General features: G+C 43.8%; 1 protein-coding gene across 13 annotated transcripts in view; it reads right to left on the bottom strand.

Moving 5' to 3' along the window:
* LOC121582574 (serine/threonine-protein kinase ULK1) overlaps nt 1–27,263 on the bottom strand; it is a 34,102-nt gene extending 6,839 nt beyond the window's left edge. Inside the window, exons 1-22 of one of the 13 annotated variants that reach the window (XM_041898462.2) lie at nt 26,491–27,263; nt 25,634–25,726; nt 25,482–25,523; nt 16,450–16,482; nt 15,117–15,153; nt 14,124–14,297; nt 12,947–13,020; nt 12,722–12,823; nt 11,244–11,302; nt 10,812–10,894; nt 10,666–10,716; nt 10,318–10,415; nt 6,667–6,829; nt 5,109–5,172; nt 4,885–4,971; nt 4,338–4,481; nt 2,950–3,104; nt 2,753–2,830; nt 2,146–2,396; nt 1,665–1,977; nt 783–905; nt 139–323 (exon numbers count right to left, since the gene is read on the bottom strand). In XM_041898462.2, coding sequence (XP_041754396.1) covers nt 139–323; nt 783–905; nt 1,665–1,977; nt 2,146–2,396; nt 2,753–2,830; nt 2,950–3,104; nt 4,338–4,481; nt 4,885–4,971; nt 5,109–5,172; nt 6,667–6,829; nt 10,318–10,415; nt 10,666–10,716; nt 10,812–10,894; nt 11,244–11,302; nt 12,722–12,823; nt 12,947–13,020; nt 14,124–14,297; nt 15,117–15,153; nt 16,450–16,482; nt 25,482–25,523; nt 25,634–25,726; nt 26,491–26,580 — 2,499 coding nt within the window. In that variant the 5' untranslated portion in view covers nt 26,581–27,263. Of the gene's footprint in view, nt 1–138; nt 324–782; nt 906–1,664; nt 1,978–2,145; nt 2,397–2,752; nt 2,831–2,949; nt 3,105–4,337; nt 4,482–4,884; nt 4,972–5,108; nt 5,173–6,666; nt 6,830–10,317; nt 10,416–10,665; nt 10,717–10,811; nt 10,895–11,243; nt 11,303–12,721; nt 12,824–12,946; nt 13,021–14,123; nt 14,327–14,406; nt 15,154–16,449; nt 16,483–25,481; nt 25,524–25,633; nt 25,727–26,490 lie in introns of those variants that run through there. The other 12 variants (XM_041898463.2, XM_041898465.2, XM_041898464.2 and 9 more) reach the window with 12 other exon arrangements.
* Nucleotides 27,264–27,486: the final 223 nt, after the last annotated feature.

The following is a 27,486-nucleotide window of genomic DNA, read 5'->3' as shown; positions in this document are numbered from 1 at the left end:
TGTCAACCTCTAATGGGCATTCCTTAATACAGACACAGAGATGAAATGACAGAAAGAAACATGCAGAGACAGACAAACACAGAGTGACAGACAGCAACAACCCCACATCCCACCCCATGCCCACTCTCATCCTCTCACCTCCATCAGTGTCTCCTCTGGCAGCTCAGGGGCCAGGAAGGTGACCGGTCCCCCCATGTTGGCCGTGATGGGGTCCGTGAAGCTGTAGCGTGGACTGGAGGGACCCTCGAAGCCGTCTAGATAGGTGCCTGTCTGATATCGGCTGGTAAAGGACCCCACTGGGCTGATAGAGCTGGAGGAGCCTGCTATAGAAAGTAGAGGTTAGAGCATGGCAAGAAGCTCAGAACAGGCACTAGGTCATGACTGACATAGGGAAATGTATTGTGTACATCGTTGCCACTGAGATAGCCATAGCCGGTTGCATTCTAATTTTCCCGATTGGGGATGGTGGGACAGCTAGGAGGGGTCTCACTATCTTCCTGGCAGGTGGGAGCTGGGGAGGGGGGATGGGATGGGAGAGCTGTATGGGGACCTGGTATTGTGGGAGGAGGGAAAAGGGTTCTTAAGGTCTACCACAACCTTTTTAATTTTTCATACTGCCATATCCAAACGGTACCATTTGTAACCTTAAAAAATTTACCAAACTGTGCCATTCTATCCTCTACGGCTGTTTCTCATGATTGGTATCAATACATTTTTTAACATATTACATAGTGGTGCTGTTCTGAGTAAAGGATGACATCACCAGGCTGCTGAGAACTTACCTGAGTACTGCCTGGTCCTGGAGGTCTGTGGTGGGGTGCTGCTGCTGGGCGGGGAGCCCACAGTGAACACCACCTGGGCTGGGCTGGCTGAGCCTGCAGCCACGGCACCACCACCAGAGGGTTCTGACGGACAGAAACACAGCACTCATCATCAGAAACACATAGGCCAGAGAGTATGAACAGTGGTAACTAATGACCTAGCTACGTGCAGTGGAGCAAGTAGTGATTTACCCTGGTAGTTAGATGCATGCTTTTAACATCTAGTTTGCCCATATTATTAGCAGAGCAGTAGAAATAAAACCTGACGTCCTCCATTCTAAACCTACGACAGCAGGGGTTTAACAACAGTTAATGTTTTAGAATGTTGAAACAATGTTCCACTAAGGAAACCTCCATCTTATCAGAATCCCACTGGACAACTTTCACTGACCCACTTAGACAGACAATCTCTAAATGATTGGCTCTGTGTGTGGTTTTGCACGCCAAATGTGCTACCATAACGCCACACTGAAAGCCTCTATCTTGACCAAACTGACTAGTATGATATTCCACCTTATCGAATCTAGAAAAAAATGGGATCCTTGTCCCTTTTTCTTTTTCAAAGGTTTAAGTGTTGAAATTGACTCCTGTGGAACTTCACCCAATTGATACCGTGATCCCAGTTGAAAATGTGAGTGAGGAAATCTGTTCTGTCCTGCTGAACATCCATACAAATAGTGAACCAAGTAAGTTGCTTAACTTTGAACAAGGATCTCCAGTCTGTCACTGTCATATAGACTATCTAGTCAAGCTCAGTTGGTGAACATAACAGCTCTCTCTTTAGTCATTCAGGTAGTCATCTACTGAAGCGTAAAACTTGGTAAACAGACCTACTAAGCCCACCTGTTATGTCTATGGCTCCTCTGTTAGATCCGAGGTTCTCACTGCTGCCCCGCTCCCCCAGCGGCCCTCCAAACGCAGCCATCAGCAACATGTCAGAAAGACGACCTGCACTCTGAGACCTGCCAAAGCTCTTGTTGTCCTCTGCGGTCCTGTGGCTGTATTGACCAAGCTGGCCAGTAGGAGGCTGTCCTGGGTCCCTGTGGTCTGAGGCAGTCCTGCTGCCAGGCGGGGCAAGAACCAGGCCCTGCTGGGCCAGGAAGGTCACCAGGTTGGGGGAGCTGGGAGGTTTGGGAAACTCAAAGGGTGGGATGGCCTGTGGACAGGACGTCAGTGTCAGAGGTAAGACTCAGCCAAAGTAGAGAGTATAGAGACTATAGACAGTGGGATTGATTGATTAAAGCCAATTGCTGGATAGCTCAGTTTCCTGTAAAACGCAAGCATAGGTCTTATACTTGTTGCTGTGTCCAAAACATGCACTCACTCTAGAGGGGGATCCCAGGATAGTGGGAAGGGGGCTGCGCTGCATGAGTTCACTCAGCCTGGGGGAGGAGTGCAGGGGCCGCATAGCCATCATGCCTGCCTTGTGGTTGGCCACCACTGGGTCCGAGTGCTGCTTCCTGATCTTTTGCCTGCCGCCTCTGCTAGCAGCCTCCAGGAGACAGGGGGCGCTGTGGAGCCGGGTTCCAAGGCCCTGCTGCTGAGCGGGAGGCCGCGTGTCGAGGAACTGGAGAGCTGGAGAGGGACAGGGGTTAGAAGCTAGAGGAGGAATAATAGTGCAACACTCCAGCACAATGTGAATAATGAAATGTAAATGTACATTATAAAGATGAGGGACTAACTATATAAGATGACAAGCTGAGGGAAAGACACATGGAAGTAAAACATCAAAAGGTTCCTTTAAGTCAGTTTTAAACCCCACTGATCAAGCCAACAGGAAGTGAATAACCTTGGGATACCACAGAGCAAGAGTCTCCAGTGCCCCTGACCAGTTTAACCATGACACCCACCACTAACAAAACACTAAAACAGTCAACATAGAAGTTGGGGGGACGGACAGGGAAAGAGGGAGGGGAACTCCGGGTTCTCACCTCCACCCTGCGACCCCTCGTTGCCTGTGTCTGTGCCCAGCGGGCGCGCCTGCCCTGGCAGCTCAGGGATGGTGCCCACTTCAGACACAGAGGGAGATGAGAGCGGGGAGGACGAGAAAGAAGAAGAAGAAGAATGAGAGGAGAGAAAGAAGAGCGAGGGGACATTTTGACACATCAGTGCACTCTGGCAGACATACCTTGAGGTGAAAGCTGGAAGGGTCTGGCCCCTCCTACAGACAGCCTGCGGAGGCCAGACAAGGCCCCGTGGCCTCCTGGGTAAGGCGGAGATGGGCCAGTCCTTCCGAATCCCAGTGAACTATTGCTGCTGCAGCGGTGCACTGGGGTGGACAGCCTGTGGTGGGGAGAGAAACAGAGTAGTCACAAAATAAGACAATATTCCCTATTATCTCCAAGCTAGAAATGATACTAATGTGCCATAGAGGAGACTATAGGTTTATGTAAGCATGTGTGTGTAAATTCTACAGTGCCTTCAGAAAGTATTCATACCCCTTGACTTATTCCACATTTTGTTGTGTTAAAGCATGAATTCAAAATGTATTAAATACATGTTAGAATCACTTTTGGCAGTGATTACAGCCGTAAATCCTTCTGGGTAAGTCTCTAAGAACTTTGAACACCTGGATTGTACAATATTTGAACATTCTTTTTTAAATTCTTCAAGCTCTGTCAAGTTGGTTGTTGATCACTGCTAGACATTTAAGTCAACATTTTAACTAGGCCACTCAGGAATATTCAATGTCATCTTGGTAAGCAACTCCAGTGTATATTTGGCCTTGTGTTTTAGGTTTATGTCCTGCTGAAAGCTGAATTTGTCTCCCAGTGTCTGTTGGAAAGCAGACAACCAGGTTTTCCTCCAGGATTTTGCCTGTGCTTAGCTCTTTTCAGTTTATTTTTATCCTAAACAACTCCCTAGTCCTTGCCGATGACAAGCATACCCATAACATGATGCAGCCACCACAATGCTTGAAACTATGAATCGTGATACTCAGTGATGTGTTGTATTTTCCCCAAACATAACACTTGTTTTGTTATTCAGGACATAAAGATCATTTCTTTGCCACATTTTTTGCAGTTTTCCTTCAGTGCCTTATTGCAAACAGGATGCATGTTTTTTACCCATCTACCAATAGGTGCCTTTTTTGCGAGGCATTGGAAAACCTCCCTGGTCTTTGTGGTTGAATCAGTGTTTGAAATACACTGCTCGACTGAGGGACCTTACAGATAATTGTATGTGTGGGGTACAGAGATGAGGTAGTCATTCAAAAATCATGTTAAACACTATTATTGCACACAGTGAGTCCATGCAACTTATTATGTGACTTGTTAAGGAAATGTTAACTCCTGAAGTTGTTCAGGCTTGCCATAACAAAGGGGTTGAACACTTATTGACTCCAGAAAAAAAATCTAAAAACATAATTCCACTGACATTATGGGGTATTGTTTGTAGGCCAGTGACACAAAATCTCAATTTCATCCATTTTAAATTCAGGCTGTAATACAACAAAATGTGGAAAAAGTCAAGGGGTGTGAATACTTTCTGAAGGCACTGTATGTGTATACTGACCGTGGGGAGCCCTCCTGGCTGGGGGAATGTAGGTTCTGCTCCATGCGCTGGTAGTTGTGGACCTGAGTGGGAACCGGAATGGGCAAAGACTGACCATAGTTACCATAGCTACCACAGTTACTGCCAGAGAACTCGATAGGCCGACTGAAAGAAGAGAGAAAGGGGGAGTTGGTTACGTTTAACCATTCCGTCTGTTTAATGCATTAACAAAGAGAGTGAAACTGCAAAAATACTGGGGAAAAAATCTATGTAATAGTGAGTGAGAGAAAGCGAGAGAGAGTGAAAGAGCGAGAGAGAGAGAATGAGAGCTGTGTGAGCCCTTGCTTTGGGATTGACTTACTGGCCGACCCCATCTCCCCGTCATCGAACCTTACACAATAATCCTCTTACTCTAGAAGGGTATATCATTGCCCTTGGCTTCCAGTGCACAATACACACCGACTCACCCACCCAGCTGCCAGGGTGACCTGACAAGCATGTCTAGATGGTTTCATCTGTCTGAACACTGAGAATGAATTCCTTTCCAGTAGGAGTGTTCTGCTCTTACCTGATGGGGCTGGGGGAGCCGCTGTAGGAGGGGGAGTGGGGTGGGCTCTTGCACTGACTGCCCAGGCCACCAAAGGCCAGCAGAGAGCTAAAGAAGAGTTGAGAACACAAGAGTTTTGTGATTATAATATGTATATTATACTACTATGAAGACGTGGTATTGGGTGTATTTCCCATCAGCATTGTGTATAGGTGCCCAGGTACGACCCTGACCACTAAACTCACCCGCTGTTCATCAGACTGTCGTGGAACACCTTTCCAGTAGGCCCCTCACAGGTGAGCTCAGCTGCTGAGAAACCATGGCAACACATCAAACCAAACTGATGAAACCTCAGAATAGAAACCTATTATATCCTTAAATCCATACTCAGTAACGTCATTTGTGATTATGAAATATCAAACTGTCGGGGAGACAAAACAAACCCAGACAAGACGTCATAACGTGCTCTATCAGAGTTCTCAAGCGGCCGCTGGGCCAGCCACCCTTCCATCAATCAGTATCAGACAGCTGGTGTTCTCGTTTGCTTGTAGCCTACAACAAGCATGTAGGTTACTCTACTGGATAAAAAATGACAATTTACAAGTGAGTCAGCTATGAACGTCACAGCAGTAAAATGTTTTTCTAATTGACATAGACAAGTTCAACAATATAGGCCGCTTATTGCGGTGCAATGGTAGCGCCGTTATCTGCTTGATCTCTTGCAGTGCAAACACTTCCCTGGAAAAGTCGACCCTCAGCAACTATAGGGTTGAATAAATTCGCCATCAAAAAGGTTGCAATAGTAAACTCCACATCCAAGAGGAAAACAATTAGCCAGCTAGCAACTCCAGCAAAGTTTACAACTGCATAAACGTTTATTTGGCTGTAGGCTAATCACCCACCGGTAGGCTATGCACATTTGCAAGCAATGCGTGTGTGGTCGGATCTATCTGTTTGCTAGCTAGATGCTTCACTTACCAGTAGACAGAACTGGCTTTGTTGATTATTATCCATAGTGTCCAGCATGTTGCTGGCAGAGGTCGTGCTGAGAAGTCTGAAATATGGTCCAACTTGCAAGTGTTGCACTAGGAAAATAATCTCAATCCCTTGCTGAATCAAAATCGCCCACAATTCATTCAGAAGCTGAATCTACCAACATCAAAGCAACTCTGTAACGACAGACTCACCAGTGTTTTCAAATCTGCACTCCTGAGCATCATCAGCTGTCGCACAGACAGATGGGCTGACAGCCAGGAGCCAATATTATTAACCGTTACGACATGCATTTGTCAGCTAAATTACATGTTTATTCTGTATCACTCTCATTTATGAGTCTCATTTGTATTGAGAGGGATATAGCTAGATTGTGTTGCTGTAGTCGTGGATGGATCAGAGGGACAGGTAGAATCAGAGGGACAGGTAGAATCAGAGGGACAGGTAGAATCAGAGGGACAGGTAGAATCAGAGGGACAGGTAGAACGTGACCTAGGCCTATGCATCATAATTACCTGGATAAATCTGACCTGCAATTTGTAAACAACGCTGCTGGACTTATAATTCGTAAAACCTTAATTTGTGTCACTTTGAAGTGAATTCCTCTTTCATCTATACATTTCGAGATACACTAAACCACAAAAAAAAGTTACATTATATTTGGGACTGAGTCTGGCTTTAAACCTTTATTTTCTTATTTCAGAGAGAATGTGATCTATTCTAAAACAACTTCACTCACAATTTCTGGATTCTATACATCACTGATTGAGCCCTATGAGAGTACATTGGTATAGGAAAGAGTGCACTTACTGGGAAAGTGGGCGGGCACCATGACAAAGTCGTCTGTGTCACAGGAGGAGTTCTTGCTGCTGCAGACCCCTCCAGACGAGTCCTTGAGGAGGAAGCCAGGGGCATCCTGGGTAGGAGAGGTGAGGGTCTTGGCACGGAGCTGTTGGACCTCAGCCAGGGACTGCTGCAGAGAGAGAAAGAAGGAGAGAGCGAGAGAGAGGTAGGGAGGAACGATGACCACAGCACTGACCCTGAGCTACCCACTATCTCTCAACATCTGTGTTCCAAACGACCAACCGCTCACCATATACAGTGCATTTGGAAAGTATTCAGACCCTTTCACTTTTTCTACATTTTGTTACGTTACAGCCTTATTTTAAATTGGAATAAATTGTTTTTTCCCCTCATGAATCTACACACAATACCCCATAATGACAAAGCAAAAACAGGTTTTTATAAATTTTTGCAAATATATATCACATTTACATAAGTATTCAAACCCTTTACTGAGTACTTTGTTGAAGCACCTTTGTCAGCCAACCTTTGTCAGCGATTATGCCTAGAGTCTTCTTGGGTATGATGCTACAAGCTTGGCACACCTGTATTTGGGGAGTTTCTCCAATTCTTCTCTGCAGATCCTCTCAAGCTCTGTCAGGTTCAGTGGGAAGCGTCGCTGCACAGCTATTTTCAGGTCTCGCCAGAGATGTTCGATTAGGTTCAAGTCCGGGCTCTGGCTGGGCCACTCAAGGACATTCAGAGACTTGTCCCGAAGCCACTCCTTCGTTGTCTTGGCTGTGTGCTTAGGGTCGTTGTCCTGTTGGAAGGTGAACCTTCGCCCCAGTCTGAGGTCCTGAGCACTCTCCAACAGGTTTTCATCAAGAATCATCTTTCCCTCGATCCTGACTAGTCTCCCAGTCCCTGCCACTGAAAAATATCCCCACAGCATGATGCTGCCACCATCATGCTTCACCGTAGGGATGGTGCCAGGTTTCCTCCAGACGTGACGCTTGGCATTCAGGCCAAAGAGTTCAATCTTGGTTTCATCAGACCAGAGAATCTTGTTTCTCATGGTCTGAGAGTCTTTAGGTGCCTTTCGGCAAACTCCAAGTGGGCTGTCATGTGCCTTTTACTGAGGAGTGGCTTCCGTCTGGCCACTCTACCATTAAGGCCTGATTGGTGGAGTGCTGCAGAGATGGTTGTCATCCTGGAAGGTTATCCCATCTCCACAGAAGAACTCTGGAGCTCTGTCAGAGTGACCATTGGGTTCATGGTCACCTCCCTGACCAAGGCCCTTCTCCCCCGATTGCTCAGTTTGGCCAGGCGGCTAGCTCTAGGAAGAGTGTTGGTGGTTCCAAACTTCTTCCATTTAAGAATGATAGAGGCCACTGTGTTCTTGAGGGCCTTCAATGCTGCAGTAAGTTTTTGGTACCCTTCCCCAGATCTGTGCCTCGACACAATACTGTCTCGGAGCTCTACGGACAATTCCTTCAACCTCATGGCTTGGTTTTTGCTCTGACATGCACTGTCAACTGTGGGACCTTATATAGACAGGTGTGTGCCTTTACAAATCATGTCCAATCAATTGAATTTACCACTAGTGTACAAGTGTACAGTCGTGGTCAAAAGTTTTGAGAATGACACAAGTATTGGTCTTCAAAGTTTGCTGCTTCAGTGTTTTTAGATATTTTTGTCAGATGTTACTATGGTATACTGAAGTATAATTACAAGCATTCCATAAGTGTCAAAGGCTTTTATTGACAATTACATTACGTTTATGCAAAGAGTCAATATTTGCAGTGTTGACCCTTCTTTTTCAAGACCTCTGCAATCCGCCCTGGCATGCTGTCAATTAACTTCTGGGCCACATCCTGACTGATGGCAGCCCATTCTTGCATAATCAATGCTTGGAGTTTGTCAGAATTTGTGGGTTTTTGTTTGTCCACCCGCCTCTTGAGGATTGACCATAAGTTCTCAATGGGATTAAGGTCTGGGGAATTTCCTGGCCATGGACCCAAAATGTCGATGTTTTGTTCCCCGAGCCACTTAGTTATCACTTTTGCCTTATGGCAAGGTGCTCCATCATGCTGGAAAATGCATTTTTTGTCACCAAACTGTTCTTGGATGGTTGGGAAAAGTTGCTCTCGGAGGATGTGTTGGTACCATTCTTCATTCATGGCTGTGTTCTTAGGCAAAATTGTGAGTGAGCCCACTCCCTTGGCTGAGAAGCAACCCCACACATGAATGGTCTCAGGATGCTTTACTGTTGGCATGACACAGGACTGATGGTAGCGCTCACCTTGTCTTCTCCGGACAAGCTTTTTTCCAAATGCCCCAAACAATCGGAAAGGGGATTCATCAGAGAAAATGACTTTACCCCAGTCCTCAGCAGTCCAATCCCTGTACCTTTTGCAGAATATCAGTCTGTCCCTGATGTTTTTCCTGGAGAGAAGTGGCTTCCTCGCTGCCCTTCTTGACACCAGGCCATCCTCCAAAAGTATTCGCCTCACTGTGCGTACAGATGCACTCACACCTGCCTGCTGCCATTCCTGAGCAAGCTCTGCACTGGTGGTGCCCCGATCCCGCAGCTGAATCAACTTTAGGAGACGGTCCTGGTGCTTGCTGGACTTTCAAGGGCGCCCTGAAGCCTTCTTCACAACAATTGAACCTCTCTCCTTGAAGTTCTTGATGATCAGATAAAAGGTTGATTTAGGTGCAATCTTACTAGCAGCAATATCCTTGCCTGTGAAGCCCTTTTTGTGCAAAGCAATGATGATGGCACGTGTTTCCTTGCAGGTAAACATGGTTAACAGAGGAAGAACAATGATTTCAAGCACCCTCCTTTTAAAGCTTCCAGTCTGTTATTCTAACTCAATCAGCATGACAGAGTGATCTCCAGCCTTGTCCTCGTCAACACTCTCACCTGTGTTAACGATAGAATCACTGACATGATGTCAGCTGGTCATGTTGTGGCAGGGCTGAAATACAGTGGAATTGTTTTTTGGGGATTAAGTTGTAGTAACATCTCAAGGATGATCAATGGAAACAGGATGCACCTGAGTTTAATTTCGAGTCTCATAGCAAAGGGTCTGAATACTTATGGAAATAAGGTATCTGTTGTTTTCTTTCAATACATTTGCAAACATTTCTAAAAAACTGTTTTCGCTTTGTCATTATGGGGTATTGTGTGTAGATTGAAGAGGATTCTTTAAATTTTCATCCATTTTAGAATAAGGCTGTAACGTAAACAAAATGTGGAAAAAGTCAAGGGGTCTGAATACTTTCCGAATGCACTGTACAGTATCACTGATAACAGACAATAATCACACGTGTGTCATCACAAATTTCACAGGCAGCAGCACATTACACTACAGATTAGACAAAAAGCACTATACCACCCAACAAACCCAAGACTGAACACACTCTTTGGTAGTGGACACATCAACAGTAGCTCTAACCTAGTATGTTTCAGTTAACAACTGTTGGGCAATAACAGTCCAATCTGCCTGTGGGTCATTAAGTCAGACAGCTGGTCCTTATCACACAGGGTTTAACACATCATCAGTGTTAAGACTGAGGCCCCACGGATGACTTACTACGGTCACCTCTGAATCACGCTGTATACAAGATGCTTTAAACAAACACACACAAGTGTGTATATATTGACGCACGCACACTCACTGGTGGGGAGGCCAGGTGTGAGGTGGAAGAGCTGCTACAAGAGCTGGCTGAAGTGGAGCTGGGAAAGCACGTCATGGTCACAGCAGGAGTTGCTGTATGAAAGAAAAAGATCAATATCAATTCTAAAAGTAATAACAAATGAATGCATTCATTTCTCAGACTGTCCTCTTGATATTTAACTGTAAGTCGCTCTGGATAAGAGCGTCTGCTAAATGACAAAAATGTAAATGTAAATGATATGATAGAAATCACCATCAAGAAAATAAGTGAAAATCAATATTGGCGTGGTTTGGATGTTTCAATTAGGGATGGGTAGAGATGGATGAATAAGGAGTTACTCACTTTTCTTCATGGACGAGCTCGCCTCCAGGAAGGGATGACGGAAGAACTCCTCTACAATGAGAAGAAGAGAAAAAGATTGAAAGTGAGGAACATGCTACCATATCAATTTGAAACATCTCTTAAATAATGAGTGTGGCCCCACTGACCAAAGTCCATGCGTTCCTTGTGGTTGCGCTGCAGAAGACCCAGCAGCAGATGCCTCAGGGGACAGGAGGTCTCTCTGGGGATACTGTGAGGGGAATACATAAGTCACCATGAATGCATGATGGTACTTTACACTTCATTCCTGCTGTAACAACTGATCAGGGGCCTGTTTTGCAATTCACCACAAATGGTTAACATTACGATTGTGGTAGGGAAAGATGCTAAAAGCAGTGTGTGAGAGTATGATAATCAAAAGTCGTTTGTAACATATCCAGAACACAGGGAATGATTAAATGTGATCTACCACAACATGAATTAATTAAAATGGAAGCAACATTCAACAAACAAACTCCTGTGAAAGGCTAAGAAATCTGAACCCTCTGTCTCTAAAAACAGACAGTCTCCAGCTGCTACTGGAGTTGGTGAACACTTACTTGGGGCTGAGGTTCTTGTTTTTCTCATAAAATAGCCGGAGGTCCTGGGGACTGCTAGCCTATGGGTAGCACACACACATCAAATCAAAGTTTATTGGTCATGTACACAGATTTGCAGGTGTTATAGCAGGTGCAGCATAATGCTTATGTTACTAGCTTCAAAAGTGCAGTAGAATGTCTCGTAAATACAATACAAATACTTTATATTTTTTTAAATTACAGACAGAACAAATCACTTGAATGTTTGCATGCACACAAATGAGTTTCAAAGGGAGTGTTAAGATCTGAAGAGGAAACACAGTCAGTTGACCTTTAGAAATCCTGTCTGGCTAGTTTGGGTCAGTTAGGCCTAGTGATCTACCATCATCAGCTGATCCAGGAAATATTTTTCTGAATGACAGTCAAGTGGCAAACAGCTGTTGTGATATAGCATATGGTGCAAAAACAGCCAGGGTGGAAAACGGTGTCCAGAACATGTTGATGTCTCATTCGCTGCGCCAGTGAAGTTGTGAGCCACATTGGATCCAATCCAACACTCCTACATTTATGTTGATTATCTGCTATTGTCTACTTGATTTACAGTGGGGTCTAAAAGATTTAACAGAAAGCACCAGAGTTTAAAAGATTTAACAGAGAAAGCATCAAGGTAATGAGGTAAAGTTTTCATATGTTTCTGTGCATGGGATTGGACACCGAGGTATGTTACTTTGCGTAATTGTGTAGGATAGCCTATTGGTATTTTCCTTTCTATTATTCAGGACATTTCATGTCAACAAATGAGTAGCCTAGTGGGCTTATAAACAAAATGATTTGGTGAATTTGAATGATGTAAATAATGATAATGTTGAGATCCCAGTAACAGATGGACTCTGGTCCCTTTAATCATAGAGGCTATTGTTACTTTGTGTCTCTGAAATGACGTTTCCATTTCAAATTTTTTTTTAACTGAAAGGACCAAATGTGGGCCTTTTACCCACTCTGAATATTTTCGCATGAACTGTTTATTTTCATAAATACGGTAGCCTATGCTACAAAGTATAATATTCTGACCGTATTAATGATTTTATTTTAGGCCATAGCCTAAAGAACAGCTACATGATTTAATGAAAAGCAGCAAATAGACAACATTGTTTCACATTCTTCAATAAAATACTCAAACAGAAACAGGCAATATGCTACAGCTCGCTTCCCAGCCAAATAGGCCTATACGGAAATGTATCTCAATGACGTTGAGTGCGCAGGGGGGTGGGGGGATGTACCTTCCACCAAAATGTTCGCTCGACAAAAAGACATGCAAGCATTGCAGTCCAAGTCAAATACAAACTCTTGGAATGTCTGTTTCTCTCTCGCTCTCTCTCTCTCTGAATGACCCCTTCCTGCATTGAGTGGATTAATTTTAACCATTTAAACACCCTCCCTTTGAGTTGGGTATATCTGCGTATGATTGAGTCTTATATCGTTGGCACTATGGTGCTCACCTGAAATGGGGCTTTCCCAGTCAGACACTGGAACAAAATGGTTCCGATGCTCCACAGGTCAGCTTTGGCATCATAGTTTTGAGACATGATGACTTCAGGTGCCTGGTGGATACAGGAAAACGTTTCAGAGTTGCACACATGACACATGTCAAACATGGTACCTAATGGCAGATACAGCATGACCATAGGCAGTTTGAGGGTGTGTAAGGAACTAGAGGTGCTCACCATGTACATAGGGGACCCACACAGAGTAGCAGCCATCATGTTGTTCTGAAGGTACCGGGCAAACCCAAAGTCAGCTGGAGAGAGGAATAGAAGGAGGAGAGAGAGAGAGAGAGAGAGAGAGGGGGGAAAAATATGATTTAGTTATAGACGGGTTGGTTGTTTAGCAATAAAACCGACGCGTGCGCAACTATGGGGTAAAACAGACGAGGTTGGCTTAGATTGTTGATAACATATCAACTATATGTCTTCTCCAAATGTTTATTGAAAACAAATACATTTGCACAATGAGCATTTTGTCTCTCAAATACATTGTTACAGTTGTTAGTTAGCGAATGTTTGTAATATTAGCATAGACAAGAAATCAGGCAAAACACCTCAAAACATGGTATCAAGAACAAGATAAAACTAGCAGAAACGAGCCACCACATGGCAGCTTCTTGTCATGGTTGTTAGCGATCTGTAATAACAAAGCACGGCATCCGGCTGCATCGATGCACGCGCATCATTTTTGTGACATTGTTAGCCAACCCGTCTATGTAGGAGTGGAGAACACAGCTGTGCACTCAGAGATACTCAGCAGAACCTGGGGGCAATCACAAAATGTTTGCACTGAGCGGAACATTTTTATAACCAGCTGGGAACGACTAGAGGTTACTGTGGAGAGAGGTCTCAATTGACTTTCCACTGAGCCACTAAGAGGACTGGTGACTACATTTTTTGTCACAGAGCTTTTTGAAACCTGCCATCTTACTCTTAGCATGCACTGTAACACCTTTAAATGATACTAGAAAACTGTCTGTCATAATACTTCTGAATCACCACCAGTAGTTAACCCATAAGAGTCTAAGCCCTGTCTAAGTCGGGGGGGTTCTACTAAGCTATATGGAATTGTTTTAAGAAGGTCATACCAATGATCATTTAGCTATTTGATTTAAAATTTTAAGACCCCTTGAAGTATATAAAAAAAAATATATATATATATATATTTTTTTAGGCCTTAGTGCTATTAGCCCATACAAACATTGAATAACAGATTTAATGAGTGAGGTGTAAAGACATATAAAATGCTGCTCTTCAGCCCTGCACTCATTCATTCATTCTTCACAGCTATAAGATTGAACACGTCTCTATAATTTATATGATGCATTACTGTGCATGTGCACAAACACACCCCTACCTATCTTGATGCAGGTGTTGGTGGAGTGGGACTTGCGTCCTGCGGGGTTGGAGAGCAGGATGTTCTGTGGTTTGAGGTCTCTGTGAATGATCCCCTTGGCCTGCAGCACCCTCATGGCCCCGGCTATCTGCTGCAGGAACACCCGGATAGTGTCCTCACTCAGGGTGCCCTTGGCTAGGGGTGGAGGGGTGAGACAGGACAGACTGCCATTAAGGGAAAATAAACTCCTCATCTTTATTTGACTATCAAAACTATGTAAATTATGTTCTTTTTCAATACTGACCTTTCTTTTTGGTGCCATTTGACTGTCATATGTGGTTAGCCTTGCTTCACAGAACATAACAAGCAGGTTCATTTCACTTCCAAATGTAATTCCAAAAACAGACCCTGACGAGGCAGGAGGGGTAGGATCGTCTCTCATTCCACCTTCCTCTGGCTCTCACCATTCATCACTCCACTGGCCTCTCTCTCCAATCACTTCCCTGGCCCAGAGATGGTGTCAGAATCCCTCCCTCCCCCTCAGTCGTCTATGGGAGTCAGAGAGCGTGCCCCCCTTGCATCCTAACAGAAACACCAGACCTGTTCCTGTTCCCCAGCAGCGTATGAAAACCCAGCTTCCCTGTAGCCTGGGACTGGAGTCTAAATAGGGAGGGCCTAAACTTCCTGTGCTAAATTCAGAGGCCTGGTTGGTTCAGCCCACACCCTCATTATCCACCATTCCATCATCACAGCTTTCATCTTCACTTTGCCAAAATACTCTAATTCTGATACTCTGCCTTGATCCTCTAGGTGACTTTCAATTTACCCAGCTTTTTCCCCACTCAACCTGGCTCCAGTCATTGTGTGCTCTGAAAACTTCCCCATTTCATTGTGTGCTCTGAAACCTTCCCCCATTGAATTTGCCACACTATGTGCTACAGCCCAAATGAGGGAAAGCAAGCAATTCTAATGAGAGCTTCCCTGGGCTTTTGACAGATGAAACAGTCCACTTACAGTGGAGATAGTCTGCCAGGTCCCCACCATTGCAGTACTAGAGAAAGATAGAGAGATGAAAGGGAATTACATTAGGAGACATACAATCAGCAGAGAGCAACACACACAGAGGTTGAATTACTGAAGAAACAAAGACTTTAAATGTCTGACATCACCCTCACTCAGATTAAAGTTTTTACCATTTTTCTTTTTTTTTGGGGGGGGGGGGACAGCCCTAATAGGGACAGATACATAATACTCCTCACTAAGGAGGTGTGTGAGTGTGAGAGAGAGAGGGGTAGCGTGTAATTGAATGACACTGATGGTGTAGCATTAATATGAATGAAGCCTGGTCATTGGGTGGGGTAAGTTTGGACAACAGGAGGTCTTTTGACTCCTTTGTGTAACCCTGAAAGGTTTCGTCTTGTGTCATTTCCCTCTGTAAGACATACAAGTTCCCTTTTAACAAAAAAGCGAGAAAATAAATAGTAAAGTTGAGTTCAGAAGGAAATGGGTCTCTTAATTTTTTGGGGCTCCCGAGTGGCGCAGCGGTCTAAGGCACTGCATCTCAGTGCTTGAGGTGTCACTACAGACCACCTGGTTCGATTCCAGGCTGTATCACAACCGGCCGTGATTGGTTGTCCCATAGGGCGGAGCATAATTGGCCCAGTGTCGTCTGGGTTTGGCCGGTGTAGGCCGTCATTATAAATAATAATTTGTTCTTAACTGACTTGCCTAGTTAAATAAAGGTAAAATAAAATAACTACAGAGGTGTTTAGTCAGAATCCTCATAGATGGAGAGTGGTTAAGTTGACATGACCCAAAGGAACCCATGAAACCTACTAGCCTAAATAGGGTTGCAAATTTCCCAGAACTTTCAATAAATTCCCTTTTTTTCCAGAAATCCTGGTTGGAGGATTCTGGATTTCCTGCATATACCCACCCTCCTGATTTTACATTTACATTTTAGTCATTTAGCAGACACTCTTATCCAGAGCGACTTACAGTTAGTGAGTGCATACATTTTCATACTGATTCTCTGGAATCCTCCAACCGAGATTTAAGGAAACCAGGGAATTTATTGAAAGTTCCCGGAATTGTACAACCCTAAGCCTAACTGAACACAATAGCAGTCCTGAGGACCGGTTGTAATTTGATCGGGCACAACTGAGGATCTGTTGCAATTTTTTTTTTTACAGCAGTTCATTCTCTCCCCAGTGCTCATGTTTCCTGTAAGCCTAAGACCCTAGCTAATTACAGTCTCAGTGAGGGTCGAGTTAGAGCAGGAGTGTGTGTGTCGAACCTCAGACCAAAACAAGGGCCAAAGACAAACATGACAACAGCAGAAACTTACCTCCATGACCAGGTACACAGAACTGGCCGTTTCCTAGAGAGAGAAACAACACAAGTCAGGGTGGGTGCAGAGGACAAAAAGGAAAGAGAAAAACAACAATACCTCCAGGTATCGGCGGTTTTAGCATGTCAACACTTTGGCCCCTTGGAACAATAGGATCTGTGTGACAGTGTGTTATGGAGCAGGAGTTGTTGAAGGCACATACCTATTTGTGCTCGGTGACATAACTAAAAAGTCATTGCTTCACTGGAGTAGGTAGGGTAAATTAAAAAGGATGACTTCTGGAACAGGGACATTTGTAGAGAAGAATATTCAATCAAAAATGTATATTTGTCAAATTAAAGTCTACCTCATTGGAACTTATGTTACATCTTCTTTGACATTATTCACTACAATGACAACTGGTTTTTCAAGTTGTTTGAGCTCAAACCACAGATAAAGAGGCAACGACACACCACTACGCTAAGTCCCTGGGTCATCCATGCTGAGTTAACAGTATGGGCCGTGTTTGCCTGGGGGTCAGAGGTTAATGCAGACCAGGAGTGGGCAAGAGTTCAGAGGGACACACAAAACCTCCCACTGTTGTGACAGCTAAAGTGTGAACCATGCTAAAGCTAAAGGGATTGTCTGAGTCATCACGCTCATTCAGCTAAAGGTGAAGAGGATCAACATCTAGCTAGCTAACCTCTACAGGGTTCTCCAGTACTGCTGCCTTCAGCACAAGTAGCACAACAATAGAACTGAGCTCATCATAGAATATATTGGGAGCAAGGCTTAACCTGACTAATTACAATTCAGAAGTATCATGAATGTGCCACAGAGCCATATGAATATGGGGGCTGCCTGCATGACACACAAACAGGAAATGTCAATTTAGAAACTGATAGGCTAGTCTTCCCCCATAGCAACAGTTGGCATGTCAAGAGTATAATGGATTATAAAGCAGTTTAATAAAAAAGTACTGTATGCAGTCTCTGAGCGTTCATTTCAGAGACGCATCTGCATTAAAGCTAATTGGGTTTTTGTGGGGGGACAGCTTGACTTGGCTGACAAAGGCAACATTGGGACCACCAGGGAGGTTCACTGTTAAAAGTCTGTTGTTTGAAACCAAAACAAATTATCTTCCAGAGCACAAACAAACAATTGGAGTCATAAGCAATATTACGCCCACCTCAGTAGCTTGTAGGGCTGTGACGATACCAGTATCGGAATATTCTTTCCATGGCAAAAATTAAAACAAGAAGCAGACCAAACTCTTTGGTCCTTTAAAAACCTGCTGTATGTAAAATATTGTGTGCTACATAGCTTGAAAAAATATATAAATGTGACTCTGGATGACAACATAATGATGTTTGTTTCCAACATTAGGGCTGTTTTCCTAAAGAAGTTAAATCAGCTTGTTTTGTTTCCTTGCCACGATACTAACAAGTATCGCGATACTGGTATCGTCCTGGCCCTAGTAGCTTGGCTGCTTTTTGACACTGAAAACAGATGGGCATTACTGAGCCCCAGCAACCCTTTTTTTCTCTCGCCATTTTACCAACAGCTTGTCAGCCATGGCACAGACCTTACAAAAACAAGACAGTGCAGCCCACTTCAAAAAGCCCTCTTATCACATAGAAACAGATGACCCTGCTCTTTCTCCCTGTCTAGGTCTCTTTCGACAGCAAATTAGAGCTGGACTACTGGCTGATCTCAGAGTTAATTACAGCGGAGTCAAAGGGGGTGATAAGAGTGCCCTGCTCTAGGATCCTGCAGGGGGTGAGATACACATGATAACACAACATATGAGTGGCGCAGTGGTCTAAGGCACTGCATCGCAGTGCTAACTGTGCCACTAGAGATCCTGGTTCGAATCCAGGCTCTGTTGCAGCCGGCCGCGACCGTGAGACTCATGGGCGGCGCACAATTGGCCCAGCGTCGTCCAGGGTAGGGGAGGGAATGGCCGGCAGGGATGTAGCTCAGTTGATAGAGCATGGCGTTTGCAACGCCAGGGTTGTGGGTTCGATTCCCACGGGGGGCCAGTATAAAAAAATATGTATTCACTAACTGTAAGTCGCTCTGGATAAGAGCGTCTGCTAAATGACTAAAATGTAAATTTACACTTAAGTTATTGACAGAGCTCACCAGGTAACTGCCAAAATAATAACACTTGAGTAAATGAGGGTTCTGGATGCTCAGTTATGGTGTGGGGTGCTTTTTCCTGGCATGGTTTAGGTCCACTCAACCCCTTAGAGGGCAAAGTAAACAAAAGTAAATACACAGCCATTCTGAGTAATCACCTTCAACCTATGGTGAATCATTTATATCCTGATGGGAGTGGCTGACAATGCCCCCACCCACAGGGCACGAGTGGTCACTGATTGGTTTGATGAGCATGAAAATGATGTAAACCATATGCCACAGCCGTCTCAGTCACCAGATCTCAACCCAATTGAACACATGGGAGATTCTGGAGCCAAAACGCCCTATTAAGACACTTTATGTTGGTGTTTCCATTATTTTGGCAGTTACCTGTACAGTTGAAGTCGGAAGTTTACATTTTAGTCATTTAGCAGATGCTCTTATCCAGAGCGACTTACAGTTAGTGAGTGCATACATAATTATTTATTTTTTCATACTGGCCCCCCCGTGGGAATCGAACCCACAACCCTGGCATTGCAAACGTCGCCTATGGGCACAAACCCACCGTCGCTGGACTAGACAGGACTGGCAAAAAGTGCTCTTCACTGACGAGTCGCGGTTCTGTCTCACCAGGGGTGATGGTCGGATTGGAATGATCGTTACACCGAGGCCTGTACTCTGGAGCGGGATCGATTTGGAGGTGGAGCGTCCGTAATGGTCTGGGGCGGTGTGTCACAGCATCATCGGACTGAGCTTGTTGTCATTGCAGGCAATCTCAACGCTGTGCGTTACAGGGAATACATCCTCCTCCCTCTTGTGGTACCCTTCCTGGAGGCTCTTCCTGACATGACCCCCCAGCATGACAATGCTACCAGCCATACTGCTCATTCTGTGCATGATTTCCTGCAAGACAGGAATGTCAGTGTTCTGCCATGGCCAGCGAAGAGCCCGGACCTCAATCCCATTGAGCACGTCTGAGACCTGTTGGATCAGAGGGTGAGGGCTAGGGCCATTCCCCCCAGAAATGTCAGTGAACTTGCAGGTGCCTTGGTGGAAGAGTGGTGTAACATCGCACAGCAAGAACTGGCAAATATGGTGCAGTCCATGAGGAGGAGATGCACTGCAGTACTTAATGCAGCTTGTGGCCACACCAGATACTGACTGTTACTTTCGATTTATTTTTACCGCCCTTTGTTCAGGGACACATTATTCAATTTCTGTTAGTCACATGTCTGTGGAACTTGTTCAGTTTATGTCTCAGTTGTTGAATCTTGTTGTGTTCATAGAAATATTTACACATGTTAAGTTTGCTGAAAATAAACGCAGTTGACAGTGAGAGGACGTTTCTTTTTTTGCTGAGTTTATTAGCCATTTCTGAGACTCACTTAGATAATTCATTTGATGATACAGCAGTAGCAATACAAGGATATAACATTTATAGAATAGACAGGAATGCTTATGGGGGAGGTGTTGATGTATATATTAAGAGCCATTACCCTGTAATGATTAGAGAAGATCTTAGGTCAAGTGTTTTTGAAGTGCTGTGGTTGCAGGTTAACCTGGCACATATAAAGCCTTTTCTTTTGGGGTGTTGCTATAGGCCGCCAAGTGCTAACAGTCAGTATCTAAATAATGTGTGTGAGATGCTTGACAGTGTATGTGATGTAAACAGATTATGTCTACTTTCTTGGGGACCTGAATTATTGACTGGTTTTCATCAAGCTGTCCACTCAAGAGGAAGCTTCTCACCGTAACCAGTGCCTGTAATCTGGTTCATGTTATTAATCAACCTACCAGGGTGTTTACAAACACTGCAGGAACAAAATCATCCACATGTATAGATCAATTTTTTTTACTAATACTGTAGAACCTTGTTCTAAAGCTGTATCCGTAACCATTGGATGCAGTGATCACATTACAGGGGCTATATCCAGGAAAGCTGGTGTTCCAAAAGCTGGGCCTAAAATAGTGTATAAGAGATCATATAAAAGATTTTGCTTCGACTCCTATATGGATGATGTTAAAGATATTTGTTGGTCTGATGTGATTAATAAGGAGCATCCAGACGCTGCACTTGATGCATTTATGAAATTGCTTCTTCCAATTATTGACAAACATGCACCTGTTAAGAAACTGACTGTTAGAACTGTTAAGGCTCCATGGATTGATGAGGAATTGAAAAACTGTATGGTTGAAAGAGATGGGGCGAAAGGAGCAGCTAATAAGTCTGGCTACACATCTGACTGGCTGACTTACTGCAAATTGAGAAATTATGTGACTAAACTCAACAAAAAGAATAAGAAACTGTATTATGAAGCCAAGATCAATGATATAAAAAATGATGGAAAAACTTGAGTAATTTAAATGAAATTATGGGCAGAAAGACAAATTCAACTTTCATCAAATCAGATGGCTTATTCATCACAAACCATTTGATGTTGCCAATTACTTTAATGATTACTTAATTGGCAAAGTGGGCAAACTTAGGCAGGAAATGCCAACAACGAACAGTGAGCCATCATATTCATGCATAAAAAAACAAATAATAAAAGAAAAGCATTGCAAGTTAGAATTGTGTAAAGTTAGTGTGGGAGAGGTGTAAAAATTATTGTTAGCAATCAATAATGGCAAACCTCCTGGCATTGACAACTTAATGTAAATGGAAGCTACGGAGGATGGTAGCTGACTCTATAGCTTCTCCTATCTGTCATATCTTGAACATCCTCATATCTTGTTCTTTAAAATTAATTTCCTCTTTATCTTAAATAGACATGCCCCATTCAAAAAATACAGAACTAAGAACAGATATAGCCCCTGGTTCTCCTCAGACTTGACTGCCCTTGACCAGCACAAAAACATCCTGTGGCGTACTGCATTAGCATCAAATAGCCCCCGCGATATGCAACTTTTCAGGGAAGTTAGGAACCAATATACACAAGCAGTTAGGAAAGCAAAGGCTAACTTTTTCAAACAGAAATTTGCATCCTGTAGCACTAACTCCAAAAAGTTTTGGGACACTGTAAAGTCCATGGAAAATAAGAGCACTTCCTCCCAGCTGCCCACTGCACTGAGGCTAGGAAACACTATCACCACCGATAAATCTACAATAATCGAGAATTTCAACAAGCATTTTGCTACGGCTGGCCATGCTTTCCACCTGGCTACCACTACCCCGGCCACCAGCTCTGCACCCTCCGCTGCAACTTGCCCATGCCCCCCCGCTTCTCCTTCACACAAATCCAGACAGCTGATGTTCTAAAAGAGCTGCAAAATCTGGACCCCTACAAATCATCTGGGCTAGACAATCTGGACCCTTTCTTTCTAAAACTAGCCGCCGAAATTGTCGCAACCCCTATTACTAGCCTGTTCAACCTCTCTTTCGTAACGTCTGAGATCCCCAGAGATTGGAAAGCTGCCGCGGTCATCCCCCTCTTCAAAGGGGGTGACACTCTAGATCCAAACTGTTACAGACCCATATCCATCCTGCCCTGCCTTTCAAAAGTTTTTGAAAGCCAAGTCAACAAACAGATCACCGACCATTTCGAATCCCACCGTACCTTCTCCGCTATGCAATCCGGTTTCCGAGCTGGTCATGGGTGCACTTCAGCCACGCTCAAGGTCCTAAACGATATTATAACCGCGATCGATAATAGACAGTACTGTGCAGCCGTTTTCATTGACCTGGCCAAGGCTTTCGACTCTGTCAACCACCGCATTCTTATTGGCAGACTAAATAGCCTTGGTTTCTCAAATGACTGCCTCGCCTGGTTCACCAACTACTTCTCAGATAGAGTTCAATGTGTCAAATCGGAGGGCCTGTTGTCTGGACCTATGGCAGTCTCTATGGGGGTGCCACAGGGTTCAATTCTTGGGCCGACTCTTTTCTCTGTGTATATCAATGACGTCGCTCTTGCTGCTGGTGACTCTCAGATCCACCTCTACGCAGACGACACCAATTTGTATACATCTGGCCCTTCATTGGACACTGTGTTAACAAACCTCCAAACGAGCTTCAATTCCATACAACACTCCTTCAGTAGCCTCCAACTGCTCTTAAACACTAGTAAAACTAAATGCATGCTCTTCAACCGAACGCTGCTTGCACTCGCCCACCCGACTAGAATCACTACTCTCGACGGGTCTGACCTAGAGAATGTGGACAACTACAAATATCTAGGTGTCTGGTTAGACTGTAAACTATCCTTCCAGACTCACATTAAGAATCTCCAATCCAAAGTTAAATCTAGAATCGGTTTCCTATTTCGCAACAAAGCCTCCTTCACTCATGCTGCCAAACATGCCCTCGTAAAACTGACTATCCTACCGATCCTTCACTTCGGCGATGTCATTTACAAAATAGCCTCCAACACTCTACTCAGCAAATTGGATGTAGTCTATCACAGTGCCATCCGTTTTGTCTCCAAAGCCCCATATAATACCCACCACTGTGACCTGTACGCTCTTGTTGGCTGGTCCTCACTACATATTCGTCGCCAAACCCACTGGCTCCAGGCCATCTATAAATCACTGCTAGGCAAATCCCCGCCTTATCTTAGCTCATTGGTCACCATAGCAACACCCACCCGTAGTCTGCGCTCCAGCGGGTATATCTCACTGGTCATCCCCAAAGCCAACACCTCCTTTGGCCGCAATTCCTTCCAGTTCTCTGCTGCCAATGACTGGAACAAATTGCAAAAATCTCTGAAGCTGGAGACACTTATCTCCCTCACTAACTTTAAGCATCAGTTGTCAGAGCACCTTACCGATCACTGCACCTGTACACAGCCCATCTGAAATTAGCCCGCCCAACTACCTCATCCCTATATTGTTATTTATTTTGCTCATTTGTACCCCAGTATCTCTATTTGCACATCATCTCTTGCACATCTATCATTCCAGTGTTAATACTAATTGTAATTATTTTGCAATATAGCCTATTTTATTGCCTTACCTCCATAACTTGCTAAATTTGCACACACTGTATATTATATGTATTTCTGTTGTATTTTTGACTTTGTTTTGTTTTACCCCATATGTAACTCTGTGTTGTTGTTTTTATCGCACTGCTTTGCTTTATCTTGGCCAGGTCGCAGTTGTAAATGAGAACTTGTTCTCAACTGGTTTACCTGGTTAAATAAAGGTGAAAAAAAAAAAAAAAAAAAAACCTGGTTTAAAAAAACAAATAAAGCAACACTTCATGGCACAATGCCTCTCCCCCATGTGACCTACTTGTTGTGTCCCCAGGTGACCTACTTGTTGTGTGCATGTACTGACATGTATATGTAACTGATAGATGCACACACACTACATGTTAATGTTTTTAAATGTATGTCAATTGTAAAGTATTTTGTCTGTAATGTCTTTTTCGTTATGTGTCAGACCCCAGTAAAACTAGCGGTCACCATTGGCGTCGGCTAATGGGATCCACATTTTTTAAATCAGAGGGCCTTCAAAAGAGCGGCCCACGGTTATCCATCCCCGATCTAGATTAAAGGTTAGACCTGTGTGCCACATGGATGTAAAGAAAAATAACCAGTTTCATGCTGTTCCCTTCATTCACTATTGTGACTCATTTTGGGGAAGTGTAGGCCACCAGTCCTCCAGGTTGTGCTGCTGATCCAGTTTCTGCTGTTTTGCCTGTGGCTATTGAACCCTGTTCACCAGACGCGCTACCTTGTCCCGGACCTGCTGTTTTCCTCTCTCCCTCTGAATGCTCAGCTTTGAAAAGCCAACTGACATTTACTCCTGAGGTGCTGACCTGTTGCACCCTCTACAACCACTGATTATTATTTGACCCTGCTGGTCATCTATGAACAGCTTGAAGAACGATCTGGCCTTAATGGCCATGTACTCCTATAATCTCCACCCGGCACAGCCAGAAGAGGACTGGCAACCCCTCAGAGCCTGGTTACTCACTAGGTTTCTTCCTAGATTCCTGCCTTTCGAGGGAGTTTTTCCTAGCCACTGTGCTTCTACATCTGCATTGCTTGCTGTTTGGGGTTTTAGGCTGGGTTTCTGTATAAGCACTTTGTGACATCTGCGGATGTAAAAAGGGCTTTATAAATACATTTGATTTAGGCAGCAGTGGTTTAATTATAATCCTTACCATCCCTAGTTTTATGTGACTCCATAAGAAAACAAATAAAAGGCATCATGTACCTGAACACATACAGTGTTTGCATGACTGTCTAGGCTGAGGCTCAGAGGACAGGTGTAAACATGGCAGGCTGCTGTATTGGCTTAGCACTGCGACAACCCAAACATGCCTGTATGAGATCATCTTCAATCAACGCCACTCATATGGTTTCATAGTGGGACCACAGAAACATGGCTACCAACACTCTTCAGGGGGGTGTGACATTCCAGTTTCTGGAACCGTTTTCCACCTGACCGTGACCTTGTTATTGCTTGAGGCTGAGAGGATCGTCAAAGGAACTAATAATGTGTCCTGAAATTAGCACAGATCAAGCTACACTGGGTTGGGCCTATTTGTGTTGTAAGATGTGTATCTTTTGAAGCTGCTCCAGTATTCATGATTGTCAATGTTTTCATGTGTAGGAAGACCATGAATAACAGCAAGAATGTAGATCATTGGCTAAATGTTTAAGAGATGCACAAAAATAAACAGGCCTATGATAAGTATATAGCCCAGAGCCCAGTATAGAAACAGCAAACTTTTGTCACAACCAGCAAGTGATGTAACAAAAATTTAATGAACAGAGGTGGGTCAAAATTTGCATTTCATCCAACACGCACAAATGCTCTACTTGGCTGATATGAAAACTGGGACAGGGAAGAAAAACATGACACGCTGTAAAATTGGTGTAAACAGCAGTTCAAACAACATAGTAGAAATCTAGCACTGTCCACACATTTCTTGCAAATGTATTTGACTTAATAATACATACCTGAAAGTCATGTAATGCAACAATGTTTTCATGTTTTAGTTCCTGGGGAAAAGAAACAGGAAATGTTAGTTCTTTGCAAATAAAAACTCAATGTGAGTAAACATATGGAAATTATTAAATATACTACATCAAAATAAAACTGGTTGCCTTACCTTGAGAATTTTGATCTCTTTCCCCAACAGGGTCTGAGATTTTGCCAAGTTCTTCTTGTTTATGCATTTCACAGCCACCTCCCAGTCGTGTTTCTAAACAGACAAACAAGAATTATAATGCACAATTAGACTATAGTTTTCTGGGTGCCTGTAAGGCCGTTTAATGAATGTTTATAGGTGAAATGCATGGAACATAAGGAAGTGGTAAGGTACCCTACTATATAGTGAAGGAATTAACTATGGACACAGGACACTGGAGTTAAACCCTTAGTTACCTACTAGCTATAAAGGCTCATGGAGCAGAATCCTCCCTCCTCAGCATGAAGTGTGTTGCTGTTGGACAGACATGTCTCAGCATGGCTTTTGTGGTCAATACTTAAGTTTGGACTTTTGGAATAGCAATTTTTTCCCCTCTTCATCATTTTAAATCTTAATCTCGATTTGGACACCCTCCCCACCCACTTCAACATAAATTCTAATTCTAGCCTAGATGTTAGACCATCCACATCACAAACCCATCCACCAAACTGTTAAAGGAAAATACTGTAATTTAGGTTCATAATACACTTGTAATAAATTAACATTATGAGACTCAAAAGATCACATTTCATCTGCAAATGGCTGTTCGTATTTTTCCTCAACCCAGACGATAACATCCTTCAGCTGCCAGGCCTCTCGATTTAAGGTCGTACTACAACAACGTAGAACTAATACTACTAACGTAGGAGAAACATGATAAACAATTCATACGGAAATACTTAATTTGCATAATAGCTAAATTGACACAATCTTGTTAGATTTCGATAAAAATAAAGAAAAAAATGTTTAAAAAAAACAATGCCGCATCGTCCCCTCACCTCTCTATTCCTGCCTTTGAACACCACCGCAAATGCACCGTGTCCTATCAAATCCTTCCTGCTGAACTCGAATTTCCCCACGGCCTCCATCGCTCCAGAACCTCGGGGTTTTATTTTAAGGTAAAATGACAAGCGTTGCAGGGTTGCAGATCTCCTCTCTCAGATGTCCCTTTCTCCTCCGTAAAGTCGGCGCAGCAGGAAAGTTCACCTCGTCTTTCGATTGCCATGGGCTGCCTTCCTGAGAAAGAACGATTTTCTTCTCTCATGTTTAGCTAACGAATGGAAAGGAGTCAGCCTCCTTTCAACAACATACGAGTCCCATGTTTTTATGTTATGGTAGTTAGCTATCTAGCACAACTGACGCAATGTTTACAAAGAGACAATAACCCCAATGTAGGCTAGCTAGCTGCTAGCTAAAATGTCCACCTTAAAAACAGAAGCCTCGGTTTTGTTTGCATACGGAGGAAATCGTTGGCTCCATTGCAACCCGTTCAATAATGTGTTGTCATTTGTTCCAACGCAAGTCCACGACAATTATGCAAGCGGCATCTCGTAATATGTTCAATGGGCTTGAGTAATAGTTTTTTTTTTTCTTTACAGAGCAATCCTCGTATCGATGATGGTCTCAACAAAGCCTTCAGTTACTCTCCAAGCCACGAAATGTTGCGCAGGCGCACGAACCTACAGCTGTATTTTAAAGAGAGGTGTCACATCAGTGTGCTGTTGTTGGCCTACTCTACTGCATGTAACCACCTAGAGTACCGCCTAATCCTAGACCATTAAACCTAGCGGTCAACAGGTAAATGGTTCCAATCGTTTTCCACCATTCATTTTTCCCATAGGGGATTTTAGAAACAATTTAAAATAAGGGCTGTGTTTCGTGTTTATTTTTGGTTCCAACTGCTGTGTCTTTGTGAGAGGCAGAGTAGGTGAACAGATTATCTCCGCATGTGTGGTTCCCACCATAAAGCATGGAGGAGGAGGTGTGATGGTGTG

Source organism: Coregonus clupeaformis, chromosome 15 (genome assembly GCF_020615455.1).
Source record: "Coregonus clupeaformis isolate EN_2021a chromosome 15, ASM2061545v1, whole genome shotgun sequence".
NCBI classification, from domain to species: Eukaryota; Metazoa; Chordata; class Actinopteri; order Salmoniformes; family Salmonidae; genus Coregonus; species Coregonus clupeaformis.
Note: the sequence above shows the minus strand (reverse complement) of the source record. Positions and strands in the feature narration are given on the sequence as shown.